Source organism: Urocampus carinirostris, chromosome 6 (genome assembly GCF_059441175.1).
Source record: "Urocampus carinirostris isolate Australia breed hairy pipefish chromosome 6, RoL_Ucar_1.0, whole genome shotgun sequence".
Lineage (NCBI taxonomy): Eukaryota > Metazoa > Chordata > Actinopteri > Syngnathiformes > Syngnathidae > Urocampus > Urocampus carinirostris.
In genome coordinates this window covers 12,478,081-12,501,497 of record NC_142354.1, presented here as the reverse complement: position 1 = coordinate 12,501,497, position 23,417 = coordinate 12,478,081, and the positions used below count along the sequence as shown (strand labels likewise).

The 23,417-nt window shown below is 38.5% G+C and overlaps 1 protein-coding gene across 2 annotated transcripts in view; it reads right to left on the bottom strand.

Moving 5' to 3' along the window:
* The window catches only part of plxna1b (plexin A1b), a 321,328-nt gene that overhangs the window by 75,361 nt on the left and 222,550 nt on the right, over window positions 1-23,417 (bottom strand). For both annotated transcript variants that reach the window (XM_088337907.1, XM_088337908.1), the window contains exons 11-12: window positions 6,188-6,284; window positions 1,157-1,347 (exon numbers count right to left, since the gene is read on the bottom strand). In XM_088337907.1, the coding sequence (XP_088194033.1) occupies window positions 1,157-1,347; window positions 6,188-6,284 (288 nt within the window). The remainder of the gene's footprint in view (window positions 1-1,156; window positions 1,348-6,187; window positions 6,285-23,417) is intronic.

The following is a 23,417-nucleotide window of genomic DNA, read 5'->3' as shown; positions in this document are numbered from 1 at the left end:
GCCAATCAAAATCGGGTTCTTAATGGCACTAACCAATAAAGGCCCCGCCAAAGTTTGCAAGACGTGTGTCCCTGACTCTGATAGGCTGGTGTAAGGTTGCCAGTCAGTTTTGCAGAGCTTGCACAAATGGCCACCAAAACAGCTGGTAGCTTTAGTGGCTTGTTACATTGAAAATCAATTCATTTATTAAATCAGACTCCGAGGAAAGTCAGGAAAGTGCAAGGAAAAGCCGATCACTAGCAGGTGCTGCCTGGATTTTTATCACGTCCGGGAATTGACTGAGGCGGCCTTGGTAGGGAAAGCTAACAGCTAGGGTAACAACTCTTAAGCCACTGCTGCCGAACATGGCTAGTCGCCAACACCAGATCCATTACCCATGAAACGGACAATTTGGATCTGCTATTTGTGGGAAACTGCTACTTTTGTAACGCTTGTATGTTAGTCGTCACAAAAATTTTGCGGAAGTCGCAGTTACCCGAGGATAGCCATGTAGCTAGCCAGCCTCTCTAAAAATAATTTTCTTACACTGAAAGGAATAACCCTCCAATTTATTTGTACTTTTGTACGACACTAAAGGCCATTTATTCAACTGCAATTCTGTTATTATTTGTACATTTATAGATTCTCAGTCTCTAAGTTCATCCTCTCAAATGTTTATGTTCTCCCTGGAAAAAAAAAAACTAGTACATAAAACCCACGTTTTAAAGACCGAAAATCACATCAAAATTGCAATATAGGTCTGAACAATCGCAATTAGGTCTTTTTTCCAAAATTGTGCAGCCCCAATAGGCAGTGTGTCTCAAGATTTATTTATCAAAGATATGTTGACAAACACTGCAGGAGTGCTTTTATTTGATGCAGTTTTATGTACCAACAGTGCTAAATACGTCCTTTGAGGACTTTCATTACACAAAAGTACATCTTTGGCACCATTTGGCCACCTTTTTTGGGAAAATATTCATTATTCTAATAAGGACCTAGTCTATACATAATTGTTGATAGCTTCTATTTAGAAAAACCTTAAATTCCAAACCTTCACTGTACAGTATTGTCTTCAGTCACGGATGCTAATGTGTATGCTAATGCTAAGCTAAATTTCAGGTTAATATTCGGACGGTTGTTATGTAAAAGACAGCGATTTGGGTTTCAGGCTTACCTTAGTGATTTTGGGGTGTGCGCACCGGCTGTTTCCGGCGGTGGCGTGCATCCAAGTGCTTTCTGTGGGTGCGCACTCTTGCCTGAGGGAACACTTTTTCTCTTGCACGCACCAGCCGCACTCGAACCTCGGGTTGGCCTTCAGACACATGCCACAGCTCTCTCGCAGCGCGTAACACTTGTACAGGTGCGCTGCAAAACACAAGCGCAAAGTTGAAGGTCTTGAAAAGAAGACCTCATCAACATAGCCCAGGATATCATTGGGTGCGCTCTGCCCGGTCTGCATGACAGTATATGTAATACTTATAACCCTTAACCTACAGGTACCTACACTGTTCTGTGAGTGGGGTTGAAAATTAGTAGGAAAAGAAAAAAATACTACTAGTATCATGTCATAAACATGTTTTATGAGGAATACTCGGAATATGACATAAAATATTTTGAAGCATAACAACCAGTGGGGTCATTTTAGAGCCCACTTATACATCCAAGGGTTAGTAACATTTTTCGTGAAAAAAGGTTCAATACACATTAAAGAAAAAAACCTAAAAACTACTTGAAAATACAATAAACTAATTGTAAATTTTAAGTATTAGTTTCTTATTTTACTACTGTCAAGCCCCTTTTTTGGTATTTCCCTTTGTTCAGTACACAGTTTCAAAAAGTAGCAGGTTCAGTACATACTAAAAAAATAATAAAAAGTAGATAAGAATAAAGTAAAATAATTTCAACTTTTGAGTGATATTTTTCTCATTTCAGAATAAAAAACAGGTTTAACTTCCAAGTCATGTTTTTTTTGTATTTCACAATAAAAACTGGTCAATGGATAATAAAATTAAATGAAAATTAGGTAAATAATTGTAACTTTTAAGTTATATAATTTTCACAATAAAAAAGGTTAATGACACAAAAACTGATGAAAAAAATAAAGAATATATTAAGTAATACGTTTCTTATTCCACCATATAAAATAGGTTCAGTACATAGTAAACATATTGGGTTAAAAATACAGTAAAATAATATCAATTTAAAAGTAACATTTTCTTACTTCATTGTTGAAAACTGGTTCAATACACAGTAGGAAAAATGCAATAACAAATATAAGTCATTTTTGCTTCACTAAAAAAACAGATTCAAAACATATTAAAATACAAAATAGTGAAAAAAAAAAACTTTAAATGTTAAGTAACATTTTCTGTATTTCACAAATAAAAAAACTACTTTAAAATACATAAAAACAACTAAATCTAAGCTTAAAACACACTTCTATTCTATAGCATATGAATAACCTATATTTAATGTTTATAGTATGTGTATTATTTGCCCTATTGTAGGTTATAGATCAGGTGATGGTGTCATAATAGTCTGTAACAATAATTTGCAATAGTCTTTGATCTGTGCAGCCCTTTGAGACTCTTTGTGATTAAGGGCTATACAGATAAACATGACTTGACTTGACTCAAGTAACATTTTTTCAAATTTCACTCTAAAAAACGTAAAAATCGCTTCAAATACCTTAAAATAATATTTTTTTTTAATTAATGTGTTTATTTTTTTGTACAAACAGGTTCAATACAGGGTATTTTTTTATAATTACAATAACAAAAACATGTTGAAAGCATCAGAAAATAATACAAATAATGCCTACAATCGGTAAAGGTATTTGCCTTTGGCACATTGTTTTTTTTTGCAGTGAAGGTATTTTAAGAATAAAAACGAGTAGCAATAACCCCTCGTCAAAATTATGATCAAGTCTTTTATGACATTTTTATAGTGGATTGCCCCTTCTAATCTCTTTATTAACAATGTACACTATGTTGTAACCAATGACAATAAAAACTATTATTTTCTCGTATCTTCATCAAATAGAATACAAAAACATTCCCCCATCCCATTTTATGTTTGCATTTCAAAAAGCCTTTCAATGTCACCATCAAAAAGGAATATTCCTCCCGAAGGCCCCGGGACTTGTACAGTGAAATCCCTTTCGTCTCTCCATCCCTAAATCCCATTGGTCATGGAGCAGCTTTAAAGCAAAATCCTACCAATTACTGTCTGCTAAATGACTTCTTCCTAATTACATTAACATATCCGAATTTAAGAAAACTTCTCGAGCGGGAAAAGATGATTATCGTGATTGAGAAATAGGATAAAGGCTGGCGGGTGCACTAGGATAGGCGGAGTTGTGTTCGACAAGAGGTACGTCATTCGAATGTGACCTTGAAACAACTGAAAATGATTAGCGGGTCTTATTGTTTAGAGTAAAGGTGGGAAAACTATGGGCCGGAACAAAAGCTGATTTTATTTTGATATTGCACTACTTCCAATAGGGCGGCACGGCGGATGGGTAGTTTGTGTACAGCCCCAGAGGTTCAGGGTTCAAGTCCAGCTACCGCAGCCTCCCTGTGTGAAGTTTGCATGTTCTCCCGGTGCCTGCATAGGTTTCCTCCAGGCACTATTCCACATTCCCAAAAACATGCATGTCAGGTTAATAGGCAGGTCCAAATTGTTGAGTTGTCTGTCTCTGTGTGCCTTGCGACTGGCTGGCAACCAGTTCAGGGTGTCCCCCTGAAGCTAGCTGGGATGGGCTTCAGCACCCCCGCGACACTACTGAGGATAAGCGGTGCAGATAATGGATGGACTACTTCCACTACATTTTCTACATCTCGACATTGACTGTCTTTACAATTCAAATAATCTAAAACAATAATAATAATGTTAAAAATGAACTAACTATATTTGAGAAATTGAATACATTTGAATATATGAATTATTTCAAATAACAGGGTTCATAACTTTTTAAGGACTTTGAAAGCCAAATTTCCAGTTTCTCCATTACCATTAAAAGAAAAATGTGGCATTAATCATATATTTTGCAGAGTCACTAATATATCTGCGATTTAAATCTGCCATTTTCAATCTGGTTAGTGCATTTTGATTTTAGATCATAAGTAAATCGTGAGTATATTTGAGGATCTGAACAATACATGTGTACAAATCTCTCACCATATGATTATGTAGCTTGCATTTTGAGTTGCAGGAAGTTTTTCCCATTTCAATTTTTACTACTAGGAAACGCTACCTTAATTTATTATATGGCTTTTAATAAATGTCCATAATTGATGCTTGATCCTTGCACTAATGCACATTTCGAAGTGCCCTGGTGAAGCATGCACTCGTCCTGTAGGGGGCAATGGCGCCTCATAGGACACTGCCACGCAAACTTGTTGACTGAGGCTTTGTGCAAAAAATGACCGTGCTGTTTGTGCATTATGCCTCGAGAGCGTTGTACCTTGCGCGTCAAGTGTTAAACGTCATTACGAGACGAAACACAACACATACAAAAATTCTTGTGCGAGTCATTATCCTGGTGTGGCACACTGATTTACAAGGACATTTGAAAGTGGCACTCCACACTGAAAAGGTTGCTGACACCTGGTTTTGGGGCAAAAGCCATTTTTGACGAAAAACAGTATATACATAGAAAACTATGAAATAAAAGAACGGCTACCAGTTTGATTTGCAGCTCTGAAATAACCTATTTTATCATATGTAAGTTACTATGTTACGATTATGTTATTCCCAGGAAGTCGGGTTGACATAGGCTAAGGAAATTAATAAAGCATCATACCAGTTTTAAAATTAAATTGACAAGAAAATCACAATGACCCATGCCTCATGAGCTCTTTTCAGAACCGGTTCGCAGTGTGGGCTAAATGGTGCCCGCGGGCTGCAAATCTGTGACCCCTGATTTGGATAACGAACAAACAAAAACAAATTAAGGACATATCATTAGCACGCTAAAACATAGCGTCATTATCCGAGACACCCCATTAAAATCAAAGCTCCAAAGAAGAGCCCAAGTCATTTAACGGTGCTGGTCTCAACCAAGCGTACCGATGTTTTAAAAGCCATCTGCAAGTCGTATCGAAGGTAATGATGTTACTACGTTGCACAGCCAGAGAATATCGCTACGCCCCCACCCCCCGCTGCGCGCCGCAGATCGTAATTGTTTCGAAGCTAGCGCTGTAAAGACGCTTAACTAGCAATTACATCCGGCAGACATTAGCTCATTGTCCGCTGCCACCGTGGAGCATAAACACCGACTTTAACCCCGATCGTTCTAGGGATGAAGTAATTTTCTTTGAAAGGGATATTTTCAATTATTGTCCACTGTAAGGGAAATGATGTTCTAAGTGTTCCTTTTATACTATATTCCAAAACTTTTATACATGTATACAGTGTCTGAAACCCATGTGAAAAAGCTAGCGGACACCAGGGCAGACAACTCTGAAAAGTTGCCTGCCCAGCCATAAAGTTGCCTGCCCCATTTTTCACAATTTGAAACACAATAAGACGAATAATCCCAAAAAAACCCACTGTTGCAAAGTATTAAGTATTGAAAATCTTAATATATAACACTTAAAAATTAAGTTTATTCTAAATCTACTTATTACATTCATTGCATGCATATGACATCGCTGTTTTCCATCTGCTACATCAGTATGTACCTGTATTTCATCTTCATTCATGCAATGTTTGCGTTGCGTCATCTGCTTCAAGCCACATGAACTCCTCTTTCCACGATGCTTTTGATGTACGTTTACGTTTTATAGCGTCATTATTTTTGTTAGCTTCTATTGAATCTTTCTTCTGGGGCTGAGGTTTTGCCTTGATTCCTCAACACTTATCCATTTTTCTTGTGTTCTCTGTCTACTTTGGAAAATTATATGCCAATGTATGACATTATAACGCTCGGGAAAGTCCGGAAGCACCAAGTTATTCGATGCAGGCTTCTGATTGGCTGCCGAGTATGCGTATTGGCAAACGAACCGAAATTTCCGAACCGAACGAAGATTTCGAAATCGAAATAAAGCAAACGTTTTATTTGAAAAAAAAATATATTGTTTTTTTTTTTTTCACGAAAAGGTTGTCAAAAAAGATGCATCCGGGCAGACGTTTTTTAAGACATTGCTGACATCCACATTGGCCTGATGGTCAGCAAAGGTCTTGTATAAATATAAGTTGTTACCTTTGATGTTGTAGGGATTGTCGATGTTGAAGTTTCCGTTCCAAACCACTGACAAATCCACTGGCAGATCACTGATGTCGTTGCCGTCGTAGGTATACTAAAAGGCAAAAGGAAAAAATGGAATTTAATCCCTCGGATTTCTCATTTTAAAAAAGCGTATTGCAGTCACTTGGAGTAAGCAAAAACACAAAAAAATATAATGTTTTTAAGAGCATTTTTCTGTCACAACAATAATTTCTACACTGCTTTTTTAAAATTATTTGTTTTTAGTATTATTTTTGTATTTAACATTTTTTAATTTGTTTTAACTATTCTAAAGATTTAGTATTTTTCATTGTCTTGAAACATTATCCACATATTATTTTTTTAAATATTTGTTTTTAAAGTTTTTCCGTTAAAAAGTGTTTTTTTCAGGTCCTTTTCAAATCATTCTTCTAGATTTTCAGAATGTTTTTTTTTTCAAATATTCAGATTCTCCAGAATATACTTTTTTCCCCCTTAAGAATTCTTTTTTTCATATTGGGGGATATATATTTATTTTTTTACTTTAGGGGCGGCATTAGCTCTAGAGGTTGAGCGCTCGTCCTGGGATCAATAGGTCGCAGGTTCGATTCCCGGCTCCTCCATGTTGTATGTCAAAGTGACCTTGGGCAAGACACTGAATCCCTAATGGGGGTTTGATGAGGGGGGGTGACGGTCAAACAGAGTTGCCGGATAGTTTCGATTGCAAGTTTAAATGTCATCAAAGCAGTTTTCGTTGGCACCTTTGTTTGACACTCCGCCTACGACTCCCGTCAACACACACCAAGTAGGACCAGCTCTGAATTCTTTAATGTTAAGTTCCCGTGCCAGCGCTGTTGCCTTTATTCGAATAGTTATTGTACTGAGACCTTTACTTGCTGCTCTTTGTTCAACAACCCACTGTTCAAGTGTGTCCTCTAACTGTGGCCATCTCGCTTTTATTGCCACGGAAACTTATTCTTCCTTACTTGGCCATCGATTCATTAATGTTGAGCTCTCTCGCTGCTGCTCTATTCCCGTGTTCTACTGCGTGACTGATCGCCTTGAGTTTAAACTCTGCGTTGTAAGCGTGTCTCTTAATAGGAGTCATTTCAGGTTCTTTATACAAACGCACAAATAAAAGAGAATCGTTGTTTAATATTTCCCAGTATGCACAGCGCACTTCTTCTACGTGAAAAATGGAGTTGGTGGCAGCTTACCATAAGTTGCGAGACCTTGTAATTCAATATTGATCCATATATAAGGCGCACCGGATTATAAGGCGCATAGTCAGTTTTTTTAAAAACAAAACCGATTTTATGTGCGCCTTATTGTGCGGAAAATACGGTATATATATATATATATATATATATATATATATAAATAAGATTTGGAAGAATATACAAAAATAAATCAAATAAAATCTTAAAATACTTAATATATCTTTAAAAATGGAAAAAAAATTGAAAAACAGAAAATGTTAACTAAATAACGAAATGCAAAAAGGTAAAAAAAGGGGGACAAAATTATAATGAAAAACGCTATTTCAATAAATCCCCCAAAAAGTATATAAAAAAAAAACATACTTTAAAAACTGAAAAAAAAAAAGATTCCAAAATATATAAAAACTATATTCAAAACCAGATGCAAACCATATTTAGAAAAACAGACATATATATATATATATATATATATAAATAACATTATTAAAGAAATAGTCCACATTTTTTAAAACATTTTTCAAGTGAGGTTTTTGAGTTTTTCCTTGCCCTCATGTAGGTTTCAGATCAGGGTATGGTGTATTTGTTTTCAGACTCTTTCTGATGAAGGCCCATACAAATATAAATGTCTCAACTCGAATGCAATATGTTTGGGTACCACTCCGACGGAATTACGAGAAACTCGCATCAGAGTTCGGGCAAGGATAACGCGGCAAAATCGAGAAGCGAGCGGTCGCGTCATCGGAAGTCAGGAATCGGTAAAAACGAGCGATGTGCGACAGGCCAGGCTGCGATTTGGAACCATTCGCACATTGGCAAAGCGAATATTTGATGAAGAGATAGTAATCCTTACCGCCGGATGACTCACTCCGTTTGCTGATGAATGAAAAGACTAATGGATCTCGCACAATAACGTTCACATCTAATTTAATTTTTTGCATCCTGAACTAATAAGAGCTGAAACGTAATTGAGTCGTAATCACTTTTATGGAATGACTCGAGAGGAGGAGACCAGATTCCGATGCGGCGAGGTGATGATTGAGAGACGTACACAAATCTGTCTAATCAGACGCTCACAAATCATCAACGGTGAATATCGCGCTGATGAAATGCTCCTAATAACTTCTTGGTAGGGTTTTGTACATCTGTGAGCATTTATAGTTGTCATGAATTATTTCAATGAACTGCACTTGATCGTCGAATGTTTAAGGTTGGGTTTGTCTTGAAGACACTGCAATGCTAAACACCACAACAAAACAACGAAATGTGAAACATATTGCACTGTTTGCAGAAAACTTACTTTATTTTTATTTATTTATTTAACTTTTTGGCCTTAGGAAGAGAGATAGCAGAGTATGAGAATAGACATTAAGACGGGACCGTATGAGAGTGTGATTGTGCCAACTGTGTTATATGGCGCAGAGACTTGGAGCCTGAAAGCAGATTTGAGAAGGAAATTACATGTTTTTGAGATGAAGTGTTTGAGGAGTATGTTAGGAGTGACAAGATTGGATAGATTGAGAAATGAAATTGTGAGAGACAGAAAGGGAGTAGTAGTGGAACTGAGCAAGCGTGTGGATAAGAGAGTACTCGGTTGGTTTGGACACATAGAGAGGATAGATGAGGAACGACTGTTGAAGAGGATCTACAGAGCAGGAGTAAATGGAAGGAGACCAAGAGGAAGGCCGCGATTGACGTGGATGGATGATGTTATGAGTGCACTGCAGGAAAGAGGTCTAAATCTAGTGGAAGCTAGAGCTTTTGTTGGTGATAGGAATGAGTGGAGAGGTGTTTTAAAAGGATAGTGGGATACTACTCAGGGATGCTGCTGCTGGAATTTCCCTTCGGGGATGAATAAAGTATCTATCTATCTATCTATCCATCTATCTACTTAGACGCGTTCTAAGGGATGGGCAGGGCACGTGTATGATGCGGCAGGGGTAAACCAGTGAAAGCTGCTGGGCCCTTCTGTCTAACAGAATAATGTATTGTGTCACCCTGACTCGAGTGACACGACCACTTTCTTGTGTCCCGTTTCATCTGGAGGGACGAAAGTATGACCAACTTAGGTGCAGTGGTGCCTAACTTGTTTGGGTGTTTGGGCATTTGGGTTGGCCATGGTCAATTTTTTGTGTTTTTCTTGCTACTATTTCTCTTTTAATTTCTTTGTTTTTGTGTATGTGTTTGTCTTGCTGTCGGTCACCCTTCTTGAGGGATATAACCAGGGTAGATAGATAGATAGATGAATCGATAGGTAAACGTTTTTTTCCCAAAATAAAAGGGGAAAAACAATCTGTGAAAAGAGCAATATTGTCTGCAAAAAGGGCATGATTTAATTAAAAAACAAAGAAACTGAAATCTTACAAGACTTGCAGAAAACTGTTCTCTCTTAGTATATTTTCTTTAAACCCATTTTTTTAAGTAATATGTGCTTTTTTAATGTGAAACAAGAAAATGTGGTATTAAATACAATAAAAAATCTTTTTGCAGAAACGTTCAAGATTTTAGGTATTATTTTTCTTCGATTGCTTTTAAAAAATATTTCCTTAGTAATATAAGAAAAAACAAGCAAACCTTCATGCAAATGGGGTAAGATTGAATACATCTTCAGATACTTTGGCTCATTTTAAGGATTTTTTTTTAAAATTTACCATCTTTTAAAAGTGTATTTTAGAGTAGCATAGAAAATAAATTGGTAAACTAAGCAAACTTGCATGCAACGGGTGAAATATTTGATAATTTAAAAAAAAATACCTGCAATTTGCAGAAAACTAGTCTCTGCCTAAGAATCACCTTTTTTAGATTTCTCTCATTTTTTTTAACTTATGTTTTAAGAATAAAAAAATAAAATAATGAAAACATTGACACCAAAAGGACGACCAAATACAAAAAAGGGTACAAATTGGAAATATCATGCCTAAAACTAGCAGTATACAACTGCAAACAGGGGAGGATTTTGAGTATTATATATGATTTGTTTTAAACATAATGATATTTAGCTTATTCTTTTAAAATAAATAAATACATATTTTTTAAAATTATATTTCATTTTCCCATTTGAGCAGTTTCTTCGCATATAAAACAAGGCAAGATTTATTCATTTATTTATTTTTTTCCTCAAACCTATTCAATATTATTGTAACTTATTTCATGAGTAAAATAGGAAAAACATGCTTAAATTGAACATTTTCTTCTCATTACGGATGTCCTTTCATAAAAAAATGCGAAAAACTAATTTACCAAGATTAAAAAAATATGCAGGCATTTTGACCGAAAGTGCAGAAAACGCTCCTCGCTAGGTTGGGGGTCGGCAACCAGCGGCTCTGGAGCCGCATCTTTGGCGCTCCATAGTAGCTCCCTGGCCCTTTTTCTTAAAAATGTATGACACTGGAAAAATATATAATTTTTGTAGGAAGACATTCAGGACAAACATTCTCAACATTTTCCAATGAATATAGATGGATACAGTGTAGTGTTTCCTTCTTTGTAAGGCTTATATTAGTTTTTTTTATTTTGTTTTCGGTGTCCATTATGGCTCTTTCAACATTTTGGGTTGCCGAGCCCTGTGCTAGGCCTACCACTTTATGGTCGCTACCTTCACTGGGCTTAGAAAGAGAGATAGCAGCGCTAGTATCTTCGAACAAAGTGGTGATAAAACCCGTCCGTGAAAGCCTTGCTCCTCCAGTTCAACGCGGACCAATTTTCGCTTGCACTCGCCCACCATTTGATATCGAGCGCTCCGATGTGATACCGGCGGATTTATCGCCACATCGGCGACAATAGTCAATTGGAATGTGTTTGAGGAGAAGGAGGAAGAAAAAGGCCCTCAAGTACAAGAAATGTGCATTGAAAAGATAAGAAAATGAGAGCTAGGACACAGCAATGTCACAATGTGGGAGCGGCTGATTAATTCGTTCTCCGCGTTTGCGATGGGACGATTTGTGCCAAACGAGCGCAAAAAGAAAACACCGTATTCAAATGAGGGAGAATGTCGCCGTGCGCCCCATGGGAACTTTTGAGTTTGAGCTTGGAATTATACTCAAAGATGATTTTTATTTTTATTTCAAGAAGGACAGTGGAGCCCTGGGTTCTGATGCGGCAAGTGTAAAGTAGGCTTAAACGTATTTACTCAAGGTGTGTATTTCTAATCATTTTGACGTTCCTTTTGCCAGTCTACTAGTCTTCCTGTTTTTGTTTGAAGGTGTTGGTACTTTTCCAGGGGGCTGGTCTTTTGTCCTTGTTTCAACATACCAGTACTTTTCCATGTCTGGTTATTTCAATAAAACATCGATGCAGACGGGGGATGGCCGAGATTGAGATCGAGATTATGTAAGAGAGTATGGAAAGATCTCATCTCCCTGGTTGCAAGTGGTTCAAAATCTTGAGTCTTTGCCTGGTGCATTTACTTCTACGGTTAGCCAATATTCTTTTAACTCTCCCACACTTCAGTGGTCGTTTTTGGCCCCTCGTTATGGTATTTCCCCCACCATACATCAACTTGAGACCCCAAAAGGGTGTTTAGTACCAAAAAGCTGTTTGTTTGATCCCTATTCTTAAACACAACATCCCAACCTAATGCCTTCCCATTGGCTCTGCCCCCTAGTCGTTGAACTCTGTTTGGGTCACACAGCAGAAAGCTTCCAGGGTTGGCTAGACTGAAAGGTTACTATGACAGCTGCTATTTTTACTAACCCGATAAAAAGTTGAATGAGACATTTTTTTCAATGCTCATTACAGCATTTTCCCCACAAACAACATCAACCACAAATAATTTTGTGTGCATATAACCTAACAAAATTTGAACAGTGCAAGTGACTTGCCAAATACGTCGCTAAGATCCCTGTCTACTATTGGTTGAGGTAATATAAGAAGATGGCCTCCTATTGGTTGGCACCACAGCATCAGAAAGATGCGAGTATGCTCTTGGCAGAACTATTTCCCACAATGCATTTCTTGTCATTCAGTTCCAAATCTCATGTGCTTCATTAAGACTTTGGGAGTTAATGCAATATAATATTGATTTTTGCACTGTATTTATTAGCTTTGGGTCCCAAAACTAGCAATGATGCTAATGGGAGAAGCAAAAACATGATAACCATGGAAACAAAGATTGTATTTACAACACTATACAACATGAACACCTTTTTTTTGCGTAGCCAAAATTCAATCTTTACAGTTTTTGCATGTATGACTGTGTGAGTTACATGGCTGAATACCCTCTAAGATGCCTTTCTGCTATTGGTCGACATCATATAAGATACTGGTCTCCTATTGTTTAGCATCAAGGCATAATGAAAATGCCAATATGGTATTGGCCAAACTCCCTTCCACAATTCTCCCGTTCTCTATGTTCGGTTCACAAACTTAGATAAAAAAACTTTAATTTGTTTAACAATCAGTCCAGAGATGTGCAATGATGCTAAATGCGAAAGCAAAAACATAATAACCGTGGATATGGAGCTTGTGATCAAGAAATATGAAAAATGCACACGCATTGTTACCTATAACTAATCGGGAAGATTATTCAGAACAAGGAGGCAATTAAAGCATGGTAATCTACTGCGCATAGGAATCTTCGCAAGTGAAAGTTTCAAAATCAGTTATCATTTTAAAACTCCAACTCCTAGCTTATCTGCATCTACCCGCTAACTCCAATGGACCAGTCACGTCCCACAAAAGGTAAATAAATTATAATTTTGTTAGATTAATATTGTATACCGGAGATCTACTGTAAATATTCCCTCAAAATGCATTACAAGTGTAAGAGTAGAAGTCATGACCAGATTATTGCTTCTTATTCTTTTACACATGGAATAAAACAATGCGGCGGATAAGCCATAAAGGGTCAAGCGGGTAGGCCCTAAATTGAAATTGGCATTTTCAATTTGTTCCCTGACACTTTTCTTTTCCTCTTTCGGTTTCACATGCGCGCACGTCTCCATCCCACAAACACGTCGAAGATTCCTTCTTGATGAAAAAGTCGCAGATAAAACCATGTTTACAATGGCACATAAAAGAATTTTCCAGTAAAAACATCACAACTGGAAAGGAAATAATAATAAGACTGCAGAAGAAGCTTCTTCTCACAAACACACACGTATATAAACAAACGCTGTACATTTGGACAGCAGATGACATTTTTGTCCTCTAAATTTGATTGTGTTCATTTTCGAAAGAGAGGAAGAACAAGAGAGAGAGCGAGAGAGAAAGAGAGGGGGAACAAGACCACCCAATAAGCTTGGGAAAAAGTTGTAGACTGAAGACTAAAATGTCTTGCGCTACTTCACTCTTCAGGGCATCGCGGGTTGAAAAATGTTCCGCGATCCATTATTCCCAATTGCATAATTTTTGGGCCTGACAGTTCTTTTTATAACAGTTATTTGCACCAAAAAATGAACCGCACTCGTGCGGCCACGGTCCATTATCTCATGATGCCGTGATTGGGAATCGGCAGAGCACAATTAGTAATTATTTTTTTGCCGTTATTTCTGCGTAAAATGAACTGCACTCATCAGGCCATGATTCCCTATCTCCAACACCATATTGCTACAAGCGGGAACCGGCAAATTGAACTTTTGTCGAGAAGCATGCTGTTCTGGCGTGCCTCAAGCGAAATGCACAGTCCTGGCCGCTATCCATTATGCCCAACCAACTATAGACGAAAGACTGAAAATATATGTCATGCATTTTTTAACCATTCTGTCCACTTAAAAGTGGAATCCACTCATGTGGCTTCGATCCATTATCCCCAATTGTATATTGCTGCAGGCAGGGACTGGCAGAACACACTTTTATCGAGAGGAATGCTGTTCTGTCCTGTCTCAAGCCAAATGCAAAGTTGTGGCCTTGATCAATTATCCCCAGCCAACTATCAACCATGCGTAATGGCTCTTTTTACCCTTTTGTCCACTTTAAAGTGGAATGCATCCACGTGGCTGCAGTCTGTTATCCCCAATTGCATTTTGCTGCAAGTGGGGACTGGTTGAACGCAGTTTTGTAAAGTTGGGCTGCTCTGCCTAAAATGAACTACACTCAAGTAGCTGTGATCCATTATCCCGAATCCAACATTGCGGAGAATTGGCAGAAAGCGTTTGATGTCGGGAGGTGTGCTGTTCTGGCCTGTCTAAAATGATGTTGTGTCGCAACCTTTTAACCGCAGTCAACTATTGCTGAGCTCAGGGGCCAGCAGAGTAGAATTTTTTTTTCTGGTTTGAGCTGCTTAAGCGTGCCATTATAGCCTGCCTAACATGATCTATACTGTTTTGGGTGGACCCATTATCCCTGGTCCAATATTTCTGAGAGCAGGGCTTGATAGAGCATATGTGTGGGAGCTCTTTTCTTTTGTCTTTTTTCACCTAAAATGAACAGCACCCGTTTGGCTGTGATCCATTATCCCTGGTTGACTATTGCTGTAAGCAGGGGCCAGCATATAAAAAGTAGCGGGGACTACGTTGCACAGCTGTTTGCATCTTGCAAGGGGTTCCAGTCCCCACTACCTCTGTACACAAAATAAATAAACTCAATTCTAGCAAGGTAGAGAATAACCATGTGAGGAAAGGGGCCTGAGGAAGGTACAACCGCATTTGTAGGGATAGCAAATGTCAGCCGTAAGATGGATTTTAAAGCAGGTTACTACCCTACCAGAGCGGGGGTCCCAAAAATGAGGAAACACTAAGGTTAAGTAGAAACAACTGAAGAAGTGAAACACAATAGAAATTAAATGAACAAAAAAAAAAGCGGCGGCATGGAGCAAAGCGTAGATGGATGGCGAGTGGAGACAGGTAAGAATTGAGAATGGCTAGGTGGGGGCACTTTCTTGGAGGGTCACTGCCTGATAATTAGTCATGCTGAAGGTGGCTGCGCAATGCTAAAAATACCCACCTGGCCCCTGGCAAACTCCAGATACCTTAGAGTTGGTTAGGAGCACTTGCTCTTTTTCAAGGTGACTACTAAAGAGCAAGATAAGTTAAGTATCACAAGTGGAGGCAGACCGTTAATCCTTATTTTATGTGCCAAGCTGCCAAATGATGAAAATCGTTTTTCTGAATAAAATACACAATTTTTAGATTTATAACTTATTTCCTCGCAGCATTTCAGGTCAAAAGTGGTTCTTAGACAATGTTACCACTTCGAAATAACAATAACGTTATTGTACACATTTGGTGTGAATATAACTGTTCAATATTTGTAACAATTGATGGATCTGAATAAAAGTCCACATTTTCAATAAAAAATGTAACATTGCTTGGAGATGAAAAATACGTTTTGCAACACCATTAACTGGCATTGTAAAGTAAATCAATTTCTAAGTATTTGGTAGCTCTGTGTTTGTTTATTTATTTAGTTCCTGTTGCATAGTCTTGCATGGCGTCCCAATCAAGGATCAAGTAGTAATCCGTGGTACGGTCCAGCGCGTAAAAGTATGTGAGCGCCGCCTATAAGGGATCAGGTGGCGTCGACTCATAATGGAGGCCTGTTAACCCGTGCTAATCGCTAATGCTAACAGGATTGGAGCACGGCCAGACGCGGTTACCCAGCTTATCTCTTGCACATATAGAAGAACGGACCGCACACACAATTCACAGCGCAAAAAGGGAGAACGGTTTAGCGGGGACAGGACAGAAATGCTGGCTTAAGGGGAAAAAAATGCACTGCGGCTCACGCCGGATTTGCAGACTTGTCTAATTATTTGCAGAAAGGGCAACATTTTGATAGCGTCCCTGCTTTTTTTGGGGGGGCATTCTTATCGTCACCAACAGGTGGCTGCTTAAAAAAAATTCCTGTTGTTCCGGCTGATACAAAAAAATAGTAAAAATAAAATGTATTTATTATTTTATTTATTAATAATAATATATATTAATAAAATTTAAATGTTTTAGGGAAAAATATATGACATATATATAAGATAATATGGCCTTATTATTAGTAAAGCATTTTTTTTTATTATACTATAGTCTTAAAGTCCAAATGTGTCATATTTGACCACTAAATGGCACTGTGTTGTCTGGTATGAGGAAGGTGGCACATGGCGGCAGGATGCTGGACAAACATGGCGATAAGTGAGGAGTTCACAGTGTAAAGGAGGAACAATTTCTTAACCTATGATTTTTGATAAAAAATAAACATTGGTATTCAAATCAATGTTTTTATTTTTTAGACAAAGAAAATAGTAAGCTTGGGAAATCTTTTTGTATCCAAATCCAGCTTTAAACTTCTCCACAACAGTATCTCGGACCTGCCTGGCGTGTTCCTCGTTCTTCATGATGCTCTCTGCGCTTTAAACAGACCTTTGAGACTATCATAGTGCAGGTGCATTTATACAGAGACTTGATTACACACAGGTGGATTCCATTTATCATCGTTAGTCATTTAGATCAACATTCAATCATTCAGAGATCCTCACTGAACTTCTGGACAGAGTTTGCTGCACTGAAAGTAAAGGGGCTGAATCATTTTGCACACCCACTTTTTCGTTTTTCATTTGTTGAAAAAAGTTTAAAATGTCCAATAAAGTGTGTTCCACTTCATGATTGTGTCCCACTTATTGTTGATGCTTCACAAGAAATTACAGTTTTATATCTTTATGTTTGAAGTCTGAAATGTGGCAAAAGGTAACAAAGTTCAAGGGGGCCAAATAGTTTCGCAAGCTACTGTATTTATCTTATGAATGAATGAAAACTTTATTTTGAACATTAGAATAAAAACAAAACAAAAACAATAACTCAACAACAAAATAATGTGACATAATATGTTCGAAAAGGGGTAGTCAGAAGCAAATGCTTATATTACCTACCCCTTTATCTTCCTTATTAAATACACCAATGGCAATAACAACAATAGTAATAATATTAATAATAACAGCTATGGTATAACAATAGCAACAATAACAACAAATTTAACCATAGTTCTAGACGCACTATTCCCAATCTCTCGTATCACTCATACCCCATTTTCTTCATCTCCGTGTTTTTTGTATTTAAATTTAAACAAGTGAATAGTTGGACATTGTTTGATCTCGTCTTGTAAATTGTTCCAAAGTTTGACTCCACACACAGACACACACATACTTTTCCTGGTGGTTCTCACCTTTGGGATTATGAATTTACTACAGCCACTTAAGTTATAATTTCCCTCTTTCCGAATGAATAATTTATGGATGTTTTCTGGCACTATGTTTTTGTTGACCTTAAATGGCAATTGTGCAGTGAAAAATTTTACTAAATCATCCAATTTTAATAATTTGGACTGCAGGAATAAAATGTTAGTATGATCTCGATATCCTACCCTGTGTATGGTTCTAATCAATATTATACCACTATGTAGAATACAAAAACTGGACATATTGAATATGAAAGACCTAATTATGTCCTGGATGATCGTACTTCTTGAAAGTACTGCTAATTATTTTTGCATGACGTGAAAAGGATGCCCAAAAACAGGTTTTTGATAAGTCGGATTCATCCGCAGCAAAAAGAACTGGCACCAAAACGGACCTGCGAAACATTCAGAGATTGATTCTTCAACCTCTGCATTGCAGCTCCACCGCCAAGTGAATAAAGTCCGATTCTTCCAACCAGCTTTCTGGTCATGTAGCGAAGATTACAAGGGAACCGAAAGAAATGCAAATCCCTCCGACGGCATAAGAGGAAAAGATCAAGGTGTGAACTTCTCGCTGGTGTAATTGGCCATCACGTCGGCCGAAAGGGACAGGCGGGATGTTGCGAGGAAAGGGTAAAGCAACGTAAGGTAAAGGTCACAGATTACTAGAAATAGATGATGAGAGAGATGGTGGGTGGAGAAGATGACATATGCTTCCTGCTAAACAGCAATTCGTCTTTATTTATCGAGGAGAGAAGCGGGAGAATATTCTACTGTCCTTGATGAGCACATTTTCATACCTGTCAAGCTCCAGGGCTCCATGCCCTTACAAACTGTCGTATTTTCCCTTACAAAATACAAAATAATCTTACTCCATATTTCAAACGTGTTTATTTATGTAGTTTAACATGTTATATTGTACATGTGTTTCATTATATCATATATATTGTTAATTAACATTTAGCTGTGAGATACTGAGTTATTGTACATGAATGAGGTTTATTATAAAAAAGTTAGAAAATGAAGTAGCTTGGACGTTCCCTGTAGAAGGAAAAAATACATGCAAATATAATTAAGTAGAATTTTCCCATTCAAATTATGAATTCATTTTCTGCATTAAATTATTGTTGGTAATATACTGATTAAAGGGATAACCACAAACCTGTCTTTTTTCATTTTCTCCTTTTATACTTCCTTTTTTTCTTAACTTCTTTATACAACAATAATGATTCGTAATATAATGCATCAAAGCAAGTGAGCCGTTTGAGAGCCGGCTCTCTTTAATGAGTTTAGCCGAAAAAGCCGGTTCTCTAAATAGAGACGGACTTCCTTTCACTACATAACTACCACATGAAATCCGAGGCGGCAGGCCCATACGCACAGTAGCATCAAACCGCTCGCTTTGTTTGCAATAAAAAAAAAACAATACCGAGGATAGAGGCTACCGCGGCGAACTGAGTTGATTGATTTGCCGTTTCATGAGAGTCGGTGTATACCGGATGGTACCCATCATTGACAAATTTGCGTTTTTCCGTACCGATTTTTTGCACGTCGTACATGTCTTAAAATGCATCATAAACGTACTTTGTATGGAAAAAACGTACAAGTTGACAGGTATGCATTTTCTGACCGGTTTTAAAGAAAACGCCTCACAAAAACACCCTCGTGCACAAGCGCACACACAAGAAGGTGCGTGATGACACCATTACACCACGTGAACTGCCTCCCCAGCTGATTCGTGACGTGAGCCGTCTACACGTCCATTTTTGCCGTCTCCCAGCCGCGTTTCCCATCAGGCAGATAATTTTCCCCGCCAAATCGGCGTCACTTTGCCCTCCAAGAGTCCGCGCAATCCCAAAGCCAGCAAGGAGGACGGTTGAAATCAGGTGGCCATGGTAACTGTTGAGTTTTTGGAGGTAACCGGCAAAAACTGATTTTGAAGCCTTTTTCAGCACATTCTATGAGGGGAGGAATTCACAAGTACCATTTTATTTTGAAAACCTGGATGAATGGTATGCATTTATATAGCGCTACCTGCTCTATCGGGAGCATTAGGTATTCAGTGCCTTACCCAAGGACACTTCAACATATAACTCTGAGGAGCTGGGAATCAAACCTGCGACCCAAGACAAGTGCTTTACCTCCTGAGCTACTGCCGGCCCACCTCATGGAGGTGTTCAATTTCATGAAGATTAAGTAATGTGGCGTTGAGACCCCAAAAATGTAATGGAAAATAATTTGCACACTGTGATGAGATTTGGAAGTTTTGAAGTTTGATAGTACGTTTCGTAGGTAGAAAGCAGGTAAGTTTGGGAGGAAGGACGTTTGGAAGGAAAAACACTTGAAATGAAGGAAGGGAGGGAGGAAGAAAAAAAGGAAGGAAGGAAAGAAGGAAAAGAGGAAGGAAGGACGGTAGGAAGAAAATAATGAAGGAAGGAGGGAAGGGAGGAAGGAAGAAATAAAAGTAGGAAGGAAGGAGGGAAGGAAAAAAGGAAAGGGGAAAGAAGGTAGGAAGAAAGTAATGAAGGAAGGAGGGAAGGAAGTAAAGAAGGAATAAAGGAAGGAGAGAAAGAGGGAGGGAAGGGAGGAAGGAAGAAATGAAAGAAGGAGAAAAGGAAGGAAGGAGGGAGTATGTTTTTAAAGTAAGGAGATAAGGGCATAAGAAGAAGGGGGAGGAAAGATATTTGTGAAGAGGTAGGAAAAAAGTACACTTGGAAGTAAGGAGGGAATGGTATAAGGAAAGAAGGTAGGGAGAGGCAAAATGAATAAGAAAAAGAAAAGGTAAACAGGGGGAAAGGGAATAAAGGAACAGAAGGAAGGTAGTAAAGAAAGAAGGGCGTAAGAGAGGGAAAAAAGGAAAAAACAAATCATAATAGTTTGCAAAAACAAGATCACCAAGGTTGTCCGATAAAATATTTCCATCTTTTTCCTCTTTCCACTTTCTTTCCTGTTGTCAGAAACCTCCTTTCTTCTCCTCCTCCTTTTTGCGCGCATGCCCGATAACACAACAACGAGCGCAAAGATAGTTTGCGTCTCCAGTGCCCGACTGCAATTCATCATCATTTTATCTCCTTTAATTGGATGCCGTCAGGACCCCTGATAGCTCCCCTCTCTCCTTTAGCTAACAGCTGCTCTGCACATATTGAGGAAAAACGCACGCTTTCTGTCCCAAACTGGATTTTCTTCTCCTTCCCTTCTTCCTCCCATTTCCTGGTGAACCGGTCCGAGGACGGGGGTGATGGAGTGCCCCGGCCCTCTATCAGATGCGAGGTAATGGCACAGATGTTATCCAGCCGTCCATTCTGGGGAGAAACCTCAGAGGAGGATCAAGAGGTAAAAGGGGAGACTAAAAAACCGAGACTGAGGAAGAAGTCTTTAACTCCTCCTGGTCTCTTCCCTCACCTTTAACCTTGGTGGGATACTCTGCTGAGCTTTTCCTGCCACTGTTGTCTCATTTTTTTCATTGTTTGGCCATGGGTGCGACTTATCCTCCAGTTGCGATTTATATGTGAAAATATGAACACACTATTATGTATGAGTTTTACATTTATTACCGGTATTTCAATGTTATTTACCAAAACTACAAGATTGTAATACTTTCAGATTGAGTTAAACATGTGGGTGATTTATTAGACTCTTTATATTTATTTATTAGAAAAATCTTCAAAGCGGCACCGCCGCAAGCAGCAGCCTTTCCAGCAGCTCTGTGTTATTTCGCATTTTTTGTGATTTATTGTTTTAAGTGTCTGCTTCTATCTTCTGTGTTTTTCGTCCCATTTCACAACTACACTTTGGATTACTTTTTATCCTATCGTAATGGGTTTTAACCCACAAAAATGCGTTTGTTCGAGGAATCAACACCTAGCCCTGAAGAATTCTCGTGCCGGCGTGATGAGGGGGCCCTATCGTGGATGTAGAGCCGGAGCTAAGGCTAAGCAGCCAGCGGCGTTATAGATCTTCGGTACAGTTCGTAATCATGGTAAATGTGAACTCTCTACCAAATAAGACATCAAAGCGTACAGGGAGTGCAGTTTGCTGTGTTTTACGGAAACGTGGCTCACGTCTAACATCCCTGACGCTAACGTGGAGCTACCCGGTGATACGGGGAGCCAACTGTTCTTCAGCGCTGTTAGGACAGAGACACAAAAGCCTGCGGGAAGCGGAGAGGAGGTGGACTCGCTATCTACATGAAAATTAGGTGGTGTAACCCAGGTCACAAAGATTTCCATCTGCTGCAGGGACGTCCAACTTTTGGACTAGCGTGTGACGTCATCCACTCCGCTCTTGCTTAACTACAACACAGCACCCCGAGGCCATCCTGTTAATCTGTTAATAAACAACAAAAGGATACTGCTGGAAGTGTGAATTTCCCTACGGGGACAAATAAAGTATCTATCTATCCATCTATTTATCTGATCTGAATAACTTTTAATATGTTTCGTCGTTACTGACATTAGCAGGCATGTAAATCATGTAATGTTGGTATACCGCACTTGTTCATCCTGTTCTTCATTAACTTATTTTTATTTTGAATTCCATTTTAAGATGACGTGCATGTTTTTCACCAAGAAAAACAAAGAAAGCACACACACGGTCACACTTCACTTACCATACGGCAATATCACCTTGCAATCTTCACCTCAGAACAGATTCATGTCATATAACACAATAACATATAGATATTTTCCCACATAAGCAGTTATCGATCCCAGAGTTTCCGTTACCCGATCAAATATCAAGTGACGTTTATTTTATACAGTTATTGGCGGCTGGCTGTTAAGGGACACCGCATGAGGGTATTGGGTTAATACAGTCAGCGGCAACGAGAAGAAAAAATAGCAAAGTCGACTTTAAACACGATCCGAGCGCGCTTGTCCCGCATGTCTTCGGGTGTCTGCTTTCGGATTGCGTTTGAAAGAGATTGAGTTTTGGCCTCGGGAGATACTTTTCAGACAATTTTCTTCCTTACATCCTCTCCAAACCCCTCCTGTTTTTTTTTTCAATAGCGGCCCTCCTCCCGGCTGTTCGTCCACACTCCAATTTCACCGGTCGCTCTTGTTCCCGACTACGTCTAGTCTCCCGTCTTTCTCTTTACGAGGTTCTGCTATTTTTTATTTTTTTTTATTTTTCTGAGAAACTATTCCCAGCACGTAGGTATGTTTCTCAAACTGCGGATTAGCATCCTTGTGTTTATCGATCGACAGTCTTGTAGCGGTGGTATACTGGAACAGGAGGCACGTTCAAAGACATCCTGGGATTCGTAGCCTCGGGCGTAGCGAAGGGTGTGGTGCATGTACGATGAATAACTCATAGTGCCTTCGGATTTTTGGAGAAAGTAATATCATTGGTAACTGTGACATAATTCAGAGGGTTTCAGTCAACATAAAAACATCTTGTGTAAACCTAAAGTTAATAGCAAAATACTAAAAATAAAATGGGCTTTAAAATTAGTAGACCCCGGGATATGGCATGAACCCATTCTGAGATGGGGGTCACAAAGTGATATTATCACATAGCGTGGGTTAAAAAAGTAGGGTTATTCGCTCCGAAAGCCAGGTGCCTCAAATAGACATATGAAAACAAAGAAAATAATAGTCTGACAAAAATGGAGCTGGTTGAGTTGAGTAGCAGGTGGATGCCTATAAAAGGTGAACTTGTTTTAAAACTTGCCATGATTGTCATGTGTTCTGACACCTGCTTAGGACCAATGAATGGCAAGATCGGTATATTTCGAAAAGTTGATTACTGGTGAAAGCCATCTTTGACAATATCTCTAGCAAAAAATTAAGACCAATCATCAATATCTAATTGATTTGATGGTTAATTTATTAAATCTATATTATATTTATAAATTTAAAATGTTTTTACATTTTCTTTCACTGCCAAATGTTAAAACTGACCTTTAATAAGAA